The 21412-nt window shown below is 37.0% G+C and overlaps 1 protein-coding gene across 1 annotated transcript in view; it reads right to left on the minus strand.

The window, feature by feature from the left end:
• The window catches only part of LOC132063311 (ENHANCER OF AG-4 protein 2-like), a 33022-nt gene that overhangs the window by 8657 nt on the left and 2953 nt on the right, over positions 1–21412 (minus strand). The window contains exons 2-14 of the mRNA XM_059455796.1: positions 11949–12025; positions 9262–11295; positions 8679–9147; positions 7406–7514; positions 7191–7303; positions 6909–7096; positions 6310–6796; positions 5752–6181; positions 5425–5669; positions 4805–4861; positions 1775–1846; positions 1587–1663; positions 1416–1477 (exon numbers count right to left, since the gene is read on the minus strand). Coding sequence (XP_059311779.1) covers positions 1416–1477; positions 1587–1663; positions 1775–1846; positions 4805–4861; positions 5425–5669; positions 5752–6181; positions 6310–6796; positions 6909–7096; positions 7191–7303; positions 7406–7514; positions 8679–9147; positions 9262–11295; positions 11949–12025 — 4420 coding nt within the window. The remainder of the gene's footprint in view (positions 1–1415; positions 1478–1586; positions 1664–1774; positions 1847–4804; positions 4862–5424; positions 5670–5751; positions 6182–6309; positions 6797–6908; positions 7097–7190; positions 7304–7405; positions 7515–8678; positions 9148–9261; positions 11296–11948; positions 12026–21412) is intronic.

Below are 21412 nucleotides of genomic sequence, written 5' to 3' on the forward strand. Positions count from 1 at the left end.
CTTTACGGACAATGTTTTTAAACTACATGCCATGCCCTCTACTATGGTTAGTGACAGGGATCCAATCTTTTTGAGCTCCTTCTGGCAGGAATTGTTCGCTCTCCAAGGGGTTCAACTTCATAAGTCTACTGTGTACCATCCTCAAACAGAAGGTCAGATAGAAGTCTTGAATAGAACCTTAGAAACTTATCTCAGATGCTTCTGCTCAGATAATCCTCAAGGGTGGGCTGCTTATCTACCTCCTGCTGAGTGGTGGTGTAATACCACTCATCATTCAGCAATTAAATGTACTCCTTATGAGGCACTCTATGGGCAAAAACCTCCACTTCATCAGCATTACTTAGTTGGTGAAGCTCACACTGAAATGGTTGACAGATCATTGGAAGCTAGAGAAGCTATAATTGAATTACTCAAGTTCCATATATCTAGAGCTCAACAGAGAATGAGAGACATGGACAATAAGCATAGGTCTGACAAACAGTTTGTTGAAGGAGAGTGGGTTTATTTGAAGTTGCAGCCTTATAGGCAAATTTATGTGGTGTCCAGACCTTTTAACAAGTTAGCAGCGAAATACTTTGGCCCATATGTGATTGTTGCTAAGATTGGAGCAGTTGCCTACAAGCTGTTATTTCCATCTGATGTGCTTATTCACCCAATATTGCATGTTTCACAATTGAAGAAGTGTCATGAGGTCCCTAATGTCATATCTCATCCACCAGTTCTACATTTGTCTAGTCCTTACTGTCCATTACCTGAATCTATTTTGAAAAGGAGAATGGTGAAAAGAGGAAATAAAGCAGTTTGTCAGGTTTTGGTTAAGTGGTTAGGCATTGATTCTGCTCAATCCACTTGGAAGTACCTTACTGAATTACAGCATAGGTTCCCTGATTTCCATCCTTGAGGACAAGGATGTTCTTCAATAACGGGGTATTGATGCAAGGATTACAAGAGATCTCAAGTGACAGCTGGTTCGAGTGAAGTGGTGCAGAAGCAGTTCAAAAGTTAGTTACAGTTGAACTAAAAGTTAGTTAAGAGCAGTTAGTGCCTGCTGCAATAGTTAGGTGCAGTAGATTAGTTTAGATTTGATTCAATTGTGTATAAGTACAGGTTGTATTACTCAATTGTTGATCATCTAATGAAATACAGTTTCTTCTCTTCTCTCTATACGCTTCTCAAACTAAATTCTCGAGAGTTAGTTCCCCCTTTTCCTCGAGTTCTTCTCCTGGATTATTTCTTAATTTCCATTGTTTGTGCATCAGCTGTTAGGAGTAATATTTTTTGCTTACGTACCGAACACAAGAAAATAAGTAAGAAACACACTTATTTTCCTAGAAAACATTTTCCTTCGTACCGAACACACCCAAAACGTGGAAAAGGGTACTTACAAAAAACAAGATACTTAACAAACCACCCACCTTTATCTTTGTATTGGTTGTAGAGTTGAGTCAATTGGGTATAATTGGTGCTTGTGAAACCACTGATTCAACCAAAATAAGAAAAAAAAACATTATCACCACATGCACAAGGAGGTAGCATCATCAAAACTGACATGACCGAAAAAAAAAAACAAGAATCGAATAGAGAACCATTTGGATGCAACATTAACAACAAGAAGCACTTTTCCTTTGTAGATGCTTAGGTCTACATCTTTCCTTTTGACATCCTGTAAACAATGAAAAAAATAGAACAAAGCATAGAAATAATAAACACCCATCAACAAAAAGTTAAAGAAAAAAGCTTAACATAGAGAATTCATAAAAAAAGAAGATATCACCTTGACAGTGAATTCATGGATTGATTTTTGTGGAACTGATTCAGAAGCACCCATTTTTTTGTCAACAGAGAATTATAAGTCTACCCAAGAAAAGAATTTGAGTTTAAGAAGACATATATATATATATATATACTAGTAATAAAGATAACAGCGTTTTGGGTAAATGGTTTATCTGAATTTCTTGAATGTGAATGTGGTTTGGGACTCACTTGGTACCTTCATTTGCCAGCTAATATTTAGTATGTTTATCACTATGACCAAATCATCTCTATGACAAGACAAATCTGCTAGGACCAATTTATGTTTCAACAGATTGATTTTTTTTTTATGTTTTCCATTCCGTTGGTCCATCTTCTTTTTGCTGATATTGTAAATGATTTTTGAAGTTAAATTAGGTTAACTCAATTTATTTTTCACACTGAAATTTATTCGAAACTAGCACTCCTCCCGCTATTTCTAATAAATGTCATTTTAGCTCAAAAAAATTATCATTTTAGAAATCAAAGATTAAAGTTGACAACTACTTTCAACTATACACTTAATATTAAAGAAATAGTTCTTTTAATATTGCTTAATTTTCAAAAAGAAATATCTAATAATGAATAATTTAGTAATTATACCTCGTATTTACGTATTACTTCTCAATGAGCATGAAAAGAGCTAAGCGACTGTTAAAATGGGACTGAGAAGAGTAGTTTCTGTTTGACTTGACACGTTATTTATGAATGAAAAGAAAACTTTTTAAGCTTGTGATCTAAAATAAGTATAGTCGTATGTGTTTGGATGTAAATATCTCATTAAACATAAAATGGAAAGTTTAAATTTAAATCTATCGCTAAATATAAAAAGATATTGGGATTAACGAAGAAGAAAAGAATGTCACATAAATTAATAGATGACGTACTATAAGTTACTACCCCAGTATAGTTTTAAACGCTTCATAAGAAATTAAAAAAATAACAGCGTTAACAATAAAATCATTTGTTTAAAATAACTTTTACCTCTCTTTGAAGTTTAATCCAAGGATAATCAAAGTCGATCAAGGACCGAAAAAGTGTTCAACATTTTTGGATTATATATTTCTATTGCTGCTAAATATTTTTAATATCTCGTGTCCTACTTTTGTCTTGTGACCTTCACGTCTTTGACATATCAATTTTAAACCCAGGTTACCCGTCAATTCAACATTTTTGGATTATTTATTACTAGTAAAGTGCTTCTTTACTTTCAAAGCAGCTTTGAGATATCGTTTTTATAAAAAATCTCTTTGCAAACAGAACATAACTTCTTAAAATAACAGGTGGTCTAATGACTTCCAGGTTGAGTTTCTCTTTATAAATTATACAAGTCCGTCATGCTAAATAAAGCAATGGCTTTCAAAACTTTTTCAAGAAATAGGAAATATTGCTTAAAAATATGTTTTCAAACAGTTGTTCAAGACCGTCCATCTTGTAGATCTTAAAAGACTTGGCTAACGATAACCGAAAAACTTGAAGCACCGCTAAATACTCCCTCCGTCCATATGATACTTTCTCCTTCAAAGGTCAAGTTGACTAACTTTGAAGTTAAATTATATTAAATTAACTAAATATTTTAAGATTAAAATTTATACATTTAAAAACTATATAAAAAATATTATAAATTGTAACTTCTCTCATATCAATTTGGTGAAAAAATACATCTTACAATGTTGGTCAAAGTTCATACAAATTACATCTCAAAAAGCAACAAATATCACATAAATTTGGACCAAGGGAGTAACACATAGAAAGGACTATCTGAACCAAAGCACTCCTCGAAAAAATATTAGAGACGTGATTGAGTATTTGGAAGCGTCCTTAGCTGCACTCAGTAACAAAACATCCAAGCTGCATCAAATCCTAGTTTCACGCACACCTAAAAAGCACTAACGGCAAATATCAGTCCTTGTTGTGCCACATTTTCATTCCTCCGATGAACGTGCTGTGCTTGAACAACTATTTCTATAAAATAAAATCGGGTGGGAAAATGTAGGATACCCGGGACTCACCCGAGAGACCCTGGTTTAAGCCGTTTGAGCCGAGGAATTTAAGAAAAAGTCTGCCTACATCCTATCCTCTCCAGACTTCACTTGTGAAATTATACTATGTATATTGTTATTGTTGAAGTGGAACAACCTGCCAGGGCTAAAACTGGATAGTCCCAATTGAGGCAGCTTAGGAAAAACAAGCCAAGACTGCTACAGTGCTTGGGCACAATTGACAAGTAAAAAACCTGCAGTGGTGGAAAGAGAGATAGCACTAGCAGCCGTGTCATAATCAGCTAGCGCACTAGAAAAAGTGGTGTTCTAGTGTCCGTCTGATTTGACATGTTTTAGTTGGTTCTTGCACGCCAACACAGGTCTGCGTATTTACATAGCTCAACATGAACCAACCAATAATATAACAATAGCCCACTTGCAACAGTAAGACACCGGGGAAAATGGAAGATAAGCTAACAGTTTAATATATTTTGCTATCAAGAGACAACACAGCTTTAATTTATCTATCACATTACGCTTCAGCTTCACAATTCTGATACCACTGAATGCGGTGAGATCCTCCAGAATATACAGGGACCATGTGAGACTACAGTAACAATGGGTGCACATGATGAGTAACCTGAAATGCCCTAACTATTGCCAAAATGTTGTTGATATAACCTCTGAACGCTAGGAAGAGAGACCATAAACAGATTGAGAAAAAGGAAAAAACATTATAAGTAATATACAAAACTTAGCTGCCTAGGAATATGCTACAGAGCTCTCCAGACGATGGATTATCCCCTCTACAATTGCAAAGGAACACTAGATACATATATACAAGCATGAATGGCGTCGCTGTTCTCTCCTTCAGTGCACCTCTGCGTACAAATTGCTCTTAAGATTAGTATAAACAAAGCCGCACTACCTGCAAGAACAGGTCAGGTATGAGGATGAATGCCTGGAAGAATAACATGAAACCACTATCTAAACTTAAAAAAAAAAAAAAAATCAAAAAATAATAGCAGTACCAGCAGCTGTAGCTTCCACTCCTGGGTCATCTTATCTTGGTCTCCAAAAGCCAGGACCTGCACAGCAGAAGCCACCAACTAAGTATTGTAAAAAAAATTCTTAGGAGAAAATACCTTCTCGTTTATTGCATTAATTATAATTTTAAAACAAACAAATTAGAAAGAGCAAGGCAACCCACAAAACCAATAAACTGACACGCCACTCATCCTTCTGTCTTTATTACTAGGAGCCTGCACTTGTTTATTATTATTCAATTTCACATTGAAAGGTCATGCTATTTCGGGCCCCACTTAAATGCTTAAAATGTCTTGCTTTCCACCATCAACTCCACCCTATCTACAATTATACAGTAAACGATTCTGTTTGGATATTAACAGCAAAGCTAGTAAAGAAAGTACTTTAGCACGTGTAAAATCTAGGCCTGCAATCTACAACTGCACGTCAGTGGGTAGAATATATTCCGGTTATGTTCTTGCCAAGCTTCAAAGAGAAATTTGATGCAGTGTGCAAGTTATGCATCCCATGCCCCATATACCAGCTTAAAATGGGTCACAATCGGAAGGCTTCGAGAAAATTGAAATCTGGTGGATTAAAGTCACGCTTAAGACACGAAGGGTACTTCAACAACAGAAGTACACCGGAATAGAGCAACAGTATATGTAGTTTCCACATGGATAAAAGATATTCCACCTCTAGATGTCACTGGAATCGGGCGGTCAGGCGGCGGTCTGTGATTAAAGATTTCCCTCCTATTCATACCTCGGGGAGGGTAACCCCACTTGTGGCTCGGTAAAGGTGGTTCACGTGGAACAGGATATGGCGCAGCAGCATAGTGACCTCTGGAGCCATCTGGGTAGCATGGACCTAAAAGAGACGAGCAACAGTGAAACCAAAGGAAATATAGACAATAGAAATACTCAGCATTGCAGAATGGCAGAAGTCTAACCAGAATAATGGGATTGTGGCATCCAACTTTCTGCAATTTCACGTCGCACTGACTTCATTCCACTACGATCTCTGGAAAAACTTGGCATATGGTGTACATTGGAATAAGGAGTTGCTATATCCCTCCGCTGATCAGCCTGAACATAAGAGAACTGATTTGAAGGAGCTGGGTGAGGTGGCCGCAAATGGAAGCCCTTGCCACAAGCCCCGTCAGGTGGCTGCACTCCATTAGACAAGCAGAATGGTGGATGAGAAACAGCTCCATTGCTGGAAGAACGTGAACTAGCAGCGTCAAGGACCTTCAACGATCCCTTAGCATGAATATCTCTGCCGTCGGAGGGTTGACAATGAATAGCATCTGGGACAGCCGGATGAGCTTGTGCAACTGTACACTGCTGAAAAACAGTTTCCTGCAAGTTGTCTTTGATGTTCTGCAGAACATGAACATTATGATTCCACGTGTTACAATAATTCTATCAAGCAATAGCTTGATCTTACAAATACAAATTCACAAGAACAGAGTTGCTCATAGCTCAAGAAAGGAGCAAAACAAATGTACCTGGGAACCCATTGAACAGTTTGACTGAACACTACTGGGGGCAGAATTCGATAGAGAAGACAGAGGTGGAAAAGAAGATGATGCAGGTGTAACCGAGGCCAGAGGTGGTGGAGGTGGAGGGGGGGATATTGGCAAAGGAGGAGCTGAGGGGGGACCATCCTCCGGAAGGGGGGGATGGAAGGGGGCTCCAAAACTGTTCCCATCATCAGGGCGTGAGATCTGAGCAGAATCTGTTCCGACCCTGCAACTGATGGAAGCACTTCCACCTTCACACACAGGAGACACATCTTCCATTTCAAGTTCACCATCAACATCTTCCAGAATACGTTTGTGCTTCTCACTAGCCAGGATGGCATCCTCCCCATTGGGCTTTCCAGCAGGGTGTTCTGGAGTGACAGCCTCAAAACTCTCACCATCAGAATCACTTACTTCTTCATCCTTAAGCATTGCAGGCATACGAAACCCAGGAAGTTGAAAACTTGAATTGCTGAAAAGTACAATAAGACTCACAATCGAGGCATCTCAAGGGAAAAAGTCGGATATCATAAGTATCTTTTTTCCTTTAACAATAACATCTACAAAGGAACTAAATAAGTTACCTTCCATATTCATCAACCAGCATGCCCTCCATTTCTCTAATTGGGTCATCGAAAGATCTTTCTGTCCTCATGGGACGTCGAGAGTGTGCACGACTCAATGATGAACCACAAAAGGATTCAAGTTCACGTATGTAGGGTCGAATAGCTGACTCGGGAAGAATCTTCCGATCATGCCAAACCCTCAAAACCTATCAAGAAACAAGACAATGAGATCTAGGGTTTGACCCAACATTAAATTTGACATGTGATGAAAGGAATAGAAAAAGAAAATGTTTCTCTTACTTTCAAACATTGCCTTCGGTTTTCCTGGGAACCACTTCCAGGAGGAGCAGCTGCTGATACTAGGCGTGGCAATAGTCCCTGAATCGCGGAAGGATATATGCCACCAATGTGACCTATAATTACAAATATAAGCAGGGAATAACAGCGTACCCGGAAGATACAAAAGAAGCATACAAGTGCAATGCCGCAAAGTAGAAAATATTCATACAAGTTACCTTTAAGTCCTCTAGAAAACTGTGCAATAGAATCAACAAGAAAGAAAAGATCCACCCTTCTATGTAAGCTTGACTCGTTTTCCAACTTTTGAGCAATGATCTCCACAACCTGAATCCACCATTCAACATTAAAAAATAACATCACCACCACGAAACAGAACTACCATGCATATTGAGAAATAAAAGATGCAAGTTCCAAACTTCCCGATCCTTATCAATAAAAACTAAAACTTCAAATTGCGAATTATGTTTCCGTTTTTATGGGACAAGGGGCCACGATTTAAGGACTTGTCAAATACAGCTAAACTATTGGCACAAAACCAAAAAGCCCCTGCTCAAACAACTTATGTCAAGATGAAAAAGAAAAAAGTAATTAAACTTAACTAAAGCTAAGAAATTATATCAAATGTACATCCAGGAAAGCGAATTAGTTCAATATTTGCAGGGAAACGCAGGATACAAATGTCAACCAGGTTCAGGATTAACCTCACCTTATTGTACCTGTAGTTTGTTTATTTTTTCTCAAAGAGGACAGATATAAAACCTTTACCTCCATTTCTCGAATTCTATCCATACAATATATCTATTATAACTCTTGAATCACCATAGACATCTCTATATCAATCAAACTTCAGCCAACAAAAGAACATAAATGTGTTTCCAAATTATACCACACAATCCTCTTAAAATGCATAAACATCATGCCCCCTCCCAGTTCGGAATTAACAAACTTCACAGTCCCTCAAGACATATAGGACCAAATTTCATGTTAAACAACCAAGCAACAAACTTCCTTTCCAATCAGACCCCCTTTTTCCCTCACCCAGTGAATCACGCAGAAATAAGTATACACTAAATAAAAAGGCTGACAGCTTGTAAACTGCCCAAAAAACAGGGGGTGTGTGTGTGTGGGGGGGGGGGGGTGGTGGTGGTTGGGAACACACATCCTAACCAAGCTTCAGCAACAGACAAGGGTTCGAGGAAAAGATACCATTATTCATGTGACCTCCAGAGAGTTATTTGCAGTAGTACAGGGGAAAAGAGGAGAACAGATTAAGAAGATTCAGCAGATAAGGTAACACACACCATAACAAACTATTAAAAAGAAAATTATAGGGACGAAACTGATGTAAGTTACTCAGACACTCCTAAAATGTCGTCGGGTGCGTGTCCGATCCTTCAAAAGTAGTGTATTTTTGGAGGATCCGACATGGGTGCGGCAACACTTTTGAAGAGTCCAAGTAACTTATAGACAAAAAGTACGCAATTTTACCTTGGAAGCAACACCGAATTTAGCACAGTCTAAAGCAACACGTGTGGCCCGACCAATGCTTTCTTTTGTCCTTCTCAGTATCCCAAGAGTAGCCTCAAAGGAACCTAAAGCAACATTGGCTTCTCCTCTGCTGCTCAGTTTCCCACCGGTCCTTGGTTTATCATGTAACTGATAAGGCAAGGGACTAGAGCTTCCAATACTTGCATGCATTCTACTATCTACAGTAGATATGTTGCAAGTTAAAGTATTTGGTGTAGATGCCCTAATAAAGGAGTCCATCCCATCAGTAAGAGAGGATGACGAAAGGGTGGTTGAGACAGCTTTGTCGCCAAACTGATCATCAGATACAGAGCTCAAACCAGACATGCGCAACTCCTTGAGTGACACATCCACAACTTTCTCAGGACTTGAAGATGAAGTCGCGCTTATATTCTTTGATGCCGATCCAGCTTCTTTCATACTAATTGACCTAAGATAAGGCATACAGGAAAGAATCAATACATCAGGTACAACAGATTAGGGACTAAGAGCAAATAAGATGGTGACTAATAAATTATGATTGGAAATTACGAAAATATCTTACTCTTCATTGTCTTGAATGCTCACATCTAACGAAACCTGGCACAACTTGTTATTTTTACCACATTCAGCCTCAGCACCACCTAACCCCGTAATACCACCTTTTTCCGGTGAACTCATTATAACCTCATCATTAGATCCACAATCAGCGGATTTCCCAGATGCTTCAGAAATTGGATCTTCGAAATGTTTTGGTGACTCAGCAGCTTCGTTTTCACAATTTTCATCAGATGTCATGACTGCCATTGGTGAGGGACGTCCACATTTGAAGGTACCCTGCAACTCACCACCAGACATGGCATTAGCAGAATGTGCAACAAAAGTACTAGAAGGGCAGTCATTTGATGACTCCACTTTTTGAGGCGTCTGTATAACAGCGTCCGAGACATCACATTTATCTTCACAGGACTCCTTTGCTGAGCTATCATCACAAGCTACAGGTGTAGTAAGAGCTGGCACTTCCTGAGCTACTAGCACTTTAGCACTGGCCACAATAGTAGCATCTTCCTGTACAGCACTAGCTGGGCTTCCCATTCTACCCACATCAGAGTTATTCTCAAGTTTAATACTAACTGACAGCTCAGAGGAAACCTCCTTGGAACTCGAGCAATACTCGTTGATAGATGTCTTCATTCTACAAAGCCCATCCACAACTTGTTTGTCATCATCTGCAGCATAAGCTGACATGGCCTCCAAGGCACGATGAAGCCGTTTGGATGGAGGTAAAGCAGACTCGCCATCCAGCGAACCACCAAACTGTTTACGGATTTCCCAAAACGGCGGTCTCTTGACAGAACATTTCTTTGATGGAGATGAATCATATGCATCACTTTTTATACAAGTAGAGTTCTGAAGGCAAGATCCATCTCCCTCAGGTACCTGTTCCAAAGACTTATCAGAAGTTCCTGGTGATTTTGCATCATCCAGTACCTCATTATCTAGCACCTCCCCTTCGGGTGCTGACCTACCCATACGTACCCTGGCTCTCTTGACCAGTGGTAAGTGATCATCGCCATCTTCCTTTAATTCCTTGGAATTTTTCTCATCAGATTTTACAAGGTCACCCGGCAGGAGATCTGTAGTTCTAGCAGTCAGTGTCTCCGAAGCTGTATCTTTGTCTAAACCAGCAGAGGACTCAGTTAAATCAGTGTGCAGCCTCTTTCTACTTGGCTTCCGTTTCTTCTTGAGTATTACCGCGCTACTTTGGAACTCAAGTCTTTGGCTCAACTCAACCTCCGATTCACATTGCACAGCACACCTATAGACAGGTTTACAACCAGATTCAACACTGCTGCCTTCATTTAAGCTAATGCTGCCAGAATCCACAGTAGCAATTTCAGAATCACTCTCTTCTGTGCTGCCATTAGAAACAAAAGCAGGTTGATCCATATTGTTCCTATCCAAACCATCTGATGGTTTTCCATCCATTTTGTTCCTTCTCGCAGATCTATCCCTTATTGTATTACCACCATATCCTGCATTAATGCTGTGAGGACCAGAAGGCAACAAACGATTTTGATGTACTTCAGGATCGGTCCTCAAAGAACTTCTCAACCTGCGAGCAGATGGAGCCCTTCTCTCCGTAGCACCATTTCTTGACCTTCCACCTCCAATTTTCCTTCGGGTAGAATAAGTCTTTGTAGCTGGCACATCCATAACCTCCGCACTAGTAGGATCAACTGACAGCATTTCACCATCATGGGATACATCGTCTTTTGCAGCAACTGCGCCAGGCTCGTTTTCAATGTCTGGTTCACTTTCATCTCCAAGGTTCTCTTTTGATGAAGATTCAATTGTGTTGAGAGCTTCACCCTCCAAATGAGTTTTGGTTAATTCAACAACCTCATTGTCACTCCTAACAACCAATTCATCGGTAGAAATACCATTGACAGGCTGCTCCTTTTTCAACTTCTCAAAGCAATCAATAATCTCATGCACAGCACGAATAAAATCAGCACCTTTTCCACGACGTTTAACAAAGAGAGATTGTTTCTTATCTTCGGTAAATGCTTCGACATCCACAGGATTGCAGAAGGCTCTGAATTCAGAAAATAATTACCAAATATCGAAGTCATGGAATGGAAGAATAGAAAATAAAAGATGTCACACATGCAAAGAATGAAGACAAACCAGAATTAACAGGCAACACCGCTCTAAGCCTCCAACAGTAAAGGATATAAGGAAATGTGATTACCTTCATATGATTAAAAATAATGGGGTAGCCAAATTAAATGTGGTCGAAAAACCTCAGCCTTATTGAACTCCCAGGCTAAAAATTGAGATAGACTACTTTTTCAGTTAAAACTATCAACATCTAGCAATTAACATATGAAGCTCCTAATACACCCAAAAAAAAAAAAAAAAGCCAATGAATCTTACTAAATGGTGCATCTGCAAGAAATTCTGTAACAACCTTGAATTCCTGACGTTCATTATACATCCTCAAAACATTGTTTCTTCTCTTAATTTCAAGGTGATAAATTCTTAATTCTAAAGCGCACTTCAACAGTGAATGCATCTATTGATGAACATTATCTTACCAAAAGTACAGATAATACTTCTAAGAAATCTAAGCAAGAAGCTAACTTCAATCAATCGAGTTTGCAAATACTGAAAGAGGTCAAACTACACAGAAGTTACCAAGGGTCAGAAGATAAAAAACATGTCACGATCAAGAAATAGAGTACTCACATTTGTTGTGTTCCAAAAAAGTAAACTAACACTTTCTTCCGGTCTCTCGAATAACCCCACTTCTCTGGCTCACTCACCTGTCATAAGACACAAAAGCATGTTTAGACCTCTCCTTCCACAGCTTCCGCTGTTAGTCAAATGAGAGATAAAGGAAATAGACGAACAAAATGACTAGGTGCTGCTGGCCATCATGTGAGAATACACAAATTTGGACCTAATGGGAAAAAATTAGGATAAGCAATAACTTATTAATAGAACTCCTTTTAAAACCGAGAAATCCCCAAGAACAGTGGCACAGACTTCAAAATTATATATATATATATATAATGGACCTGGCCCATTAGCCTTCTCAACTTAAATACCGAACTTTTGTCTACAGCAGTATTCAAACCCGTGAACTTGCTAAAAAGAACATGAACCAGTCCGTTTGGAATGTTTCAAAAGAAAATGTATCGACAAAATTATTGGTTGCATATGCTTGATGGAAAACAAAAACCCATTAAATTTGCCCTTAATTAATGCTTATTTGTACCCTATAGGATATTGATTCCTAATTAAATTCGAAGAAAATCCCAGTCATCGATAAAAGGTAAAACATCAACAGATGCTGCCTGCAGTATTTAAGGTATCCTCTTGACGATCTAGTCCTCTGGCTTTGATAGGCTTCATAGAGTTTAAGTTGCAAAATTTTCAGAACCAAAAAAAGCCAATAACTAAACGAACTTTTCCATAAATAGAATGTCCTTCACTCGACGGCCCACTATGAGGTTATGCTTGTAAAACTAATTGTGCGGCCTAGCGGTCAATGAATTGGTGCAAACCTTAAATAAGGGTTCAGATCCCAACAAATAAAAAACAGTACGTGATTCCTTCCTACCTACTTAAAGCCTTGGGGGGAAGAGTTACCTGGCACCCTGTATTGGTCGAAGGTAGTTGGAACCAGTGGAATAGTCTAGGTGCGCACAACCTGGCCGTACACCATATTTATAAATTAAAAAAACCATTGTGATGACTATATAGTTTTCTTTGTGTCTTTTTTCCCAAGGGTTACTATGATGATATGTACACTAATTAAAAGTCTCCATACGACATTGTTGTTAAAAACAAACTCATGCCCGAAAACTATTGCATCAAAAACATCTCTTGTTAATACTAAATACTCCCTCCATTTCAAAATAAGTGGTGTTTTTACCTCTTCATTTTGTTTTAAAATAAGTGGTGTTTCACATAATCAAGAAGGCATTACTGATTTTCTTCCAATTTTCCCCTTAATTAAATAAAGGGAGTTTTACATAACCAAGAAACTACTAAAGAGCTACATCTTTTGCAAGGTATTTATTCAGGCTAAGTTGGTAAAAATACATCTTACTTTCTAGGAACGAGTAGTTTTTCTTAAGGAGTGTGCCCAAGCTAAAAACACCACTTATTTTGAAATGGAGGGAGTATATTTTCAGAGAAACTAAATAATACTAGATACTTTTAAGTTCAATGGTAGCAATTCTTCTCGTGTAAATTTTAGATCAGACCTTTATTTCACAGCATAAAACAAACAATATGATAAACTTGTTGTGTGGTAATGTATCTTTTTTTGTGACAGACACTTGCTTTCTCAAGATGACTATGTACACAACCCAGGCAACTATTATAGAAAATAAACCATGTACATCTGAATAATCTCTAAAAGTAGTCAAACAATGTTCAATGACATAGTAATGTTGTCATACAAACAAAATCTACAAACTGAAATTCAAAAAACACCATCTAGTGGAAAAGGCACAAATGAAGAAGATTATATGTGTTACAAGCAGAAAATAACAATAATAGACAATAATTATTTATTTGTAACAAAGGTGGCGTTCAGACCACCTTGCAACACACCTCCACGAAGTATCCGCCATATTTCACCACGTGGACCAAGAGTTATGCAACACATCAAGCAAAATTTACGTCAACCAGGCTCAAAATCTAATCCAGATTATTTTTATTCAGATGCAAAAATGAAAATTACGTTCACATTTAAAATACAATTACCAATTTTTATGCTATATTTTCAATTTCCTATTCCAGATACCAAAAATGCCCATCAATAACCTTTTCTTAACCATTAAAGTACCGGTTTGTCAACCATGTTTAGTGTTTAGTGACACTCTGGAAAGATAGACCCAATGAGCACTTAAATGCACGCCGCAATGTAATGTTGTATACAGCTAAATGAGGCAAAACATTCTACTTTACACCAGACTAAAGGGCTTAAGCAAGCCTCAAAAATGCTCAGTGTCCTCCTACGCTCTCTACTTCACTCAAATCTAATAAGTACCCATCACAATTTTGCTTGTAAAGATCTTGTGTCCATACTCCATACAAACATATTTACTACCTTTGGCTTCGATTCAATGTTTTACAGGCCACACTGGGGGCGAAGTGCACCATATCTCCAATGAGGCACGCAACTTTTCCCCATGAGGGACAACTTCAATACCCACATATTAGCATTACATAAGTTTTTTTTTTTTTTTTTTTAAAAAAGGGTTGTTTTAGCATTAAATGAGTTCTTTTTACTTGTTGGTCCTCGAATTTGAAAAGGAGTTTTTTTTTTATATAAGGTAATAATTTTATTAACAAGGGGCGGGGGGAGGTGGCGGGGGTAACCCCTGTATACAAGTCGTATGCCAAAAAAAGAGAACCTACATCAAAATACGATTCTCTAAAGGAGAGGCCCCAATCTTCCATACAAATCGGGATATCATAGAAACACCAAAAGGAAATTAGAAACAAGAGACTATTCTGCAACTTTACAAAGTCTTGTTCTCTCTCTCTCCATATGACCCACATAATAGCTAAAGCGGCAATATTCCATGCCCTAGGACTTCTCTTCCACCTCCTAAATCCCCAACTATGCAAAGCCTCCTTCACTGTGCTCGGCATCACCCAATGCACCCCAAACCAATTAAGAACCAACCTCTCCAGTCGGCTAGCCATTTGAAAAGGGTAATTGACAAGGATTTAAATGAAGTTCGCAACTACAGCCTATTTCAATTTCTTCATGGATGTGTGAGGTACCAAGTCATTGTAGTATCATAGCTTTATGAGGGTAATGAAAGTTATACTTTCTCCATCAGCAAAGCCAAAAATGAAAGAACATAAATCTAATACACTCCCAATGGTCCATTTGTTTTCATATCATTTTTAATCCAATAGAAGACTTTCACCACCTATTTTCAAGAAACAGTGCAAGTTCAAGCACGTTGAATAACATCTATATAAAGACAAAAACGCAATGCCTCAAAGCGGCAACGAATATAACCTGATGCTCTAACAGCTTTCATCCACATATCACATAGGGCTTAGCAAATCAATTCTGTCCTTTTTCTTTCACAAATCTACTTGTAATGATCTTAGGTAGATATTTTTGTGTATCTTTTATAATGTCGTCAATATCTTCAAAAGTTCTACAACCGAGAAACTTCACACTGGCCAATTATAACGTCCATGGATGTGCCTAGTAAAATTACATTTTCCTAGGATACTTGACTGCTAAACGGATTTAACAAATAAACCAAAACAAAGAGACAGCAAGAACGAGAAATGAGGCTAATTAAACAAACTATCGTCAACCCAAATAAGCAAATGCAAGTTAATGTACAGTCCTTTTTTATTAGCTTATCTACATATAACAATAGCACACATTTATCAACTAAAGCGAGGCTTACATTAATACGACATATTCCCTCGTTTTCGTACAATGCAGCGTCATATATATGTGAATCATGTTAGTACAAAAAACAATCGTCTGTAAAAGCTACAATTAAGCAAGATATGTGAAACGAAGACCATGTCTATCAAGTTCGAAAATAGATTATTTCTAATTCTGATGTACAAATGCAATTTTAAGTTTATATAACTAATTTGTAGTAACACGCTTCTAATCACCAGTCAATTCATTCATAATGTTTTGTCAACAATTTATATACTGGTTTGCCGATTATACTGGTGCTCATTGACAATAGTGTCACCTAAGCAGAAGCCCAACTCAGGCTTTACGCAACTTCACAGTATAAGCAAGGCCAAACAAACTTTTAGCAACACTATATTGTGGTTGAATTACAACCCCGTAATTCACATATTTCTTACAGCATATTGGTGTGCTATTAACGACATTTACTTGATGTATCTAAATCACAAGAAATGTTAGATTACACCCTTTGTACCATATGAAGGCAGTGATTACACAAGTATAGTACAAAAATATGGACAAGTATCATGAAGGAATGTGAAACCTTTAGCGGAAACATTGCTTTTACAGAAGGAAATGGAAACAGCATTAGATTAGTGGGTGGAAACACACTCTGAAAGCTGTCCCTTCTAAAAAAATTACACTCTAAGCCGTTTGGACATGATTTCATCTGATGATTTCAAATCATGATATGAAATCACGTTTGGACATGCAGTCTGGATTTCTTAAGTTGTGTTTTTTCTTATAGACATAAAAATCCCCACAAGGTGTGAAAACCTTCAAAACATTCCCAATTCTTATACAATTTTACCAAATGAGTAAGTCATAGTTCATAACAAAATTAATACGCTAATAGAAGGAATTTCTAAAGAATACAACATCAATTGATCAAATTTTAGTTCAATAAAATGTAAAATTGAACATGGTTATAAATATACTACCAACTTGTAGATCTTTTAATATCTGATATAAATGGTTGGTAAATATATCTACCAACTTATGGATCTTTTTTTTACAAAATATAAACTTATGGGTCAATATTTACATTTTATAATTTTGAAATCATGATTTGGAATCCCAAATCATGTCTTTTTTGATGATTTGAGATTTCATCTCATGATATGATATCATGAGATGAAATCGCATGTCCAAACGCCTACTAAGGAGCCGCTTGGACATGATTTCATCTTCGGACATGCAATTTGGATTTCTTAAGTTGCACTTTTTTTTATAAACATAAAAACGCCACAAGTTGTGAAAACCATCAAAATTTTCCCAATTGTTATACAATCTTACCAAATGAGTAAATCATAGTTCATAATAAAATTAATACGCTACTAGAAGGCCTTTCTGAAAAATACAACATTAATTGATCAAACTTTAGTTCAATAAAAAGGAAAATTTAACATGAATAGTAATGTAACTACTCTTTAATATAATCCTCCCACATGGTACGAACAATATATCTACCAACTTATGGTTGGTAAACATGATTGGTAAATATATCTACCAACTTATGAATTTTTTTTTACAAAATATAAACGTATGGGCCAAATTTTACATTTATATTTTTTGAAATCATGATTTCAAATCCCAAATCATGCCTTTTTGGATGATTTGGGATTTCATCTCATGAGATGAAATCAGAGATGAAATCACATGTCCAAAAGCTGATTTCATCTCATGAGATGCAATCGCATGTCCAAACGCCTACTGAAAGTTGTCATTCCAGCTATATATAGCATATCGACCAGAAGGATATGACAATTCATCAGGATGACATAGCCTAGAACGGTGAAGCCACTTAAGATCAGGCGAATTAAGACATGTTTGAAAACATAATGGAGTTGCAATAAATGCTGACAATCACATATATCATCTTCAATCATCTTCAGTAAATGTCATTCTACATTCTACACAGGCAACTAAAAAGAGAGGAGCACAAGAGCCACAGACCAACTAATATAGATCCACAAAGTGGTGCGGAATACATACTTATGTGGCTGGATACCAAAAGTGATATCAAATAGCCGAAAATCCAAAGAGAAAGAAGATAGCATTCGCCAACCTAGGCTTCACCTTCAAATAGTTGGATGAAGATGGTGCATCGCCAGGTCGCAAGCCAAACATGATGCACAAAAGGAGTAGCGCAATTGTCTTTTTTTGTGGGTACTTCGGAGGGAAGAAGAACAAAAGCATTGAGGGAGGAATTTCTGTAACTGAGGACCTATCTTCTGTTTTGGCAAATATTTTGTGCATACACGATGACCATGTTATTGTATATGATTAAATGAAATGCAGAGCAAAACCATATTTTGCGCAAGTTCTCCACCTTTTCTCTATACTAGTATGATTGGATTTCCACACAATGTCAGCAACCATTATTTTCCGAAGAATGACAATCAAAATTCTTTTCTACTCGAACACTTTACATTTACATTTTAATACTTCGTTGTTTGTTCCTAGCCTTCTTATTGATTTGTCGATCAAAGGAGGAGGGGAAAAGTCGAACAGGGAGTACATATTCACTCTTGACGCACCGAATGGAAAATAGAGGCGCCATCACTATATTAGCAAGTTACTACCCAAACTCTAGGTAATATCTTTTATCTTTCTTAGCAGGGGAAATGAAAGACAAATATCCTTCGTGAACATTATCCAACTTTATCCTTCTTTTACCATATTAGCATCATGAGAGGAATTATACTTTGCAATGCTTTTAACTTGTCAAAGAGGCAAATGATTCATTTTCTCGATTCTATTAGTCTTCGAAAACAAATTTACGATCCGTAATCATCTAGATATCTCTCCTTATATGTCCTCCTTAAGCCGGATTTGGCAAAAATGCCCCATGACATTATAATGCCAAATTGACATTGCTCCGGAGAAAGTTAAGCTAGGCGACACAGGTTTTATTCAAGTAGACCTTCAAGCTAGCGTGTTTAAGTGGTAAAAATAGACAGCATTGGCACCTGCGAAAATCGCTGGACATAATGCAATAAATTCCCCATTTCGAACCTAGACATCTCAGTCACATATTTGGAGCTTGAGACCTCAGTTTAAGGAGATTTTTAAGGAATAAGCAGCCCGATGAAGAAGTAAGAGAGTAGTAAGGGAAAACGTAGAAGAAGACCGAAAACAGTGAAATAATGGTAGTACAATACAAGAGTATAAAGAGAGGAAAACAAACAAGGATGCAAAGAGAAAGGAAGAGGGTACAAGGAATCAAAATATCTCAATGAACCAGAAATACCTATGCAAGGGTAAATACATTAGACATAACTTGAGATAAAAAAACTAGAGAATTTCCAAATTAAGCTACATGAGTATCATGACCGACAGTCAAGCGTATTAGACACACTAGCAAATTAGCAGCCGGAACTCACTACAACGAGATGTAGGAGCGACAGAAGGTTGGATTAGGAAGTCTTTAAGTCTTCGTTAGCTGCTCCTCGACTTTAACACATCATGTCAGACATCATTTTGCAAGATCTTCACATGAGCATCAGTCAATGCATCATAGAGATAGAGACGGGTAGGTTTAAAGGTATCTATATGTTCACATCCAAAGGAACTTTATGTTGCTACAATCATTCCTGATCCCAAGAACAAGATATTTTGTAGTAAGTATTCCAAAAAAAAAAAAAAACGACACATGGCAATATTACCAAGTGTCTTAAACATAGAAAGGGGAGACAATTGCATGATTTTTTATTTGGAAACAGGTGTCTAAAACACTTGTGTTATGTAGAGATTCAACAAGCACAATTCATCCTTCAGCCGTATCAGTTCTTTTTTTTTTTTTTTGAACAGTTAACATTCAGCAATATCAATTCTAACAATCCTTCCCTTTGTCTCACCCCATACATTCGCTCTATTCCATTTGCTTTCTTCCATATTTTTTAATTGTCTTTTATTTCCTCCTCCTAAGCTTGCTGGTATTATTTAATTTTGTAGATTCATGTATGCTCTAAAACATAGAAGTAGGCTTTTTTAATCTTGGGGAAACACGTCACAATGCTGAAATAGTTCCTTGGGAAAGTGCCTAGCACGACTCAAGCCAGTTCGTGTATTTACTCAAAAATATTATCGTAGTAATATTTAATTTTTCAGTGCTATTGTTTTGCTAAATAAATAATGTTTATTATTGATATTTTATCTTGGTTTTTCCACTAGCAAGACTTGAGCCAATTCGTGTATTTACTCAAAAAAATTATGGTAGTAATATTTAATTTTTCAATGCTATTATTTTGCTAAATGAAGAATATTTATTTTTGTGATTTTTATCTTGGTTTTTTGACAATCTTAGAAACTATTTCAGCCGCGTGAAATGGGGAATAAACAAGCCTACCTTTAAATTTTAGAGGATACAGGAATCAACAAAATTAAATAATACCAGCAAGTTTAGAAGGAGGAAATAAAAGACAACTAAAAGACAATAAAAATATGGATTACAGCAAATGGAAGAGAAAGAACGTATGGGTGAGACAAAGGTAAGGAAAGATTGTTAGAGTTGATACTGCTGAAGGATGAATTGTGCCTATTCATAGGCTTAGGAGAAATCTCTGCACAAGACAAGTGTTATAGACACTTGTTTTCTAAAAAATCATGCAATTGCCACCCCATTCTATGTTTAAGACACTTGGCCATATTGCCATGTGTCAAAAAAAAAAATGAAAAACTAACTAGATAATTTTTGTTGTGATGTTCATGAATGGTTCAGAATATTACAAAGATTTTCATCTTTGGACCATAGGAGATGGAATTACTTAAAACAACTTTTTTGTGCAACCTAGTGTATATTCATAGAATTTATTAGATGGTGCTCTTTAATTTTTTACCAAGAAGATTTTAATTACTCTATTCCAAACCACGCAAGGAGCCACTACGAAGAAGTTCCGGGAGTTACGAAGGAAGCTTCGAGCCTATATTGGTCATGGGTTGGGAATGAAAATTGACCCAATTACAAGAGCGGAGCTCTACCAACTGAGCTATATCCACCCGAGCCAAATGGAGCATGAAGTAGTCAGATGCTTCTTCTATTCTTTTCCCAGGAAATTCGCGCAGCGGAAGATCCTGAATTTGAGACTTTCTACACCTAAAATATCCTCCACGCTCGGAAGGACTTCTAGTCTATTAGAATCCCCTAGAGTAGTAAAATATATCTTTAGCCCAATTCATATATAACTAGCACTAGTCAATATCTAACATCACATATACAAGTCTTTCTTCCATAACGTAAACAAAAAAATGCGGATATGGTCGAATGGTAAAATTTCTCTTTGCCAAGGAGAAGATGTGGGTTCAATTCCCGCTATCAACCCAAGATCCAACATAAAGTAATTTTTTTACCATTTATTTACTGTTTCATTTCATAAATAGCATTATTATTCTACAATAGTTAAAAGTCAATTTAGTGAAATTGTGTAAATCCTTATGAAACTCTAATGCCAACCTAACTAATTTGCCAAAGAAGCTCACTTTGCTTACAAGGTCTTCAGATTTTAGATTGTTAGAAGCATCAGACTATCAGATGAGACGATAAATTTATTTATTTTATTTTTTCAGTTGAAACCATAAAACTTGGCAAACTAGCTGAACTTGTTTGTTGCTCCTTTTTTTGAAAGAAGCTCACTTTGCTTACAAGGTCTTCAGATTTTAGATTGTTAGAAGCATCAGACTATCAGATGAGACGATAAATTTATTTATTTTATTTTTTCAGTTGAAACCA

Source organism: Lycium ferocissimum, chromosome 1 (genome assembly GCF_029784015.1).
Source record: "Lycium ferocissimum isolate CSIRO_LF1 chromosome 1, AGI_CSIRO_Lferr_CH_V1, whole genome shotgun sequence".
Classification (NCBI taxonomy): Eukaryota; Viridiplantae; Streptophyta; class Magnoliopsida; order Solanales; family Solanaceae; genus Lycium; species Lycium ferocissimum.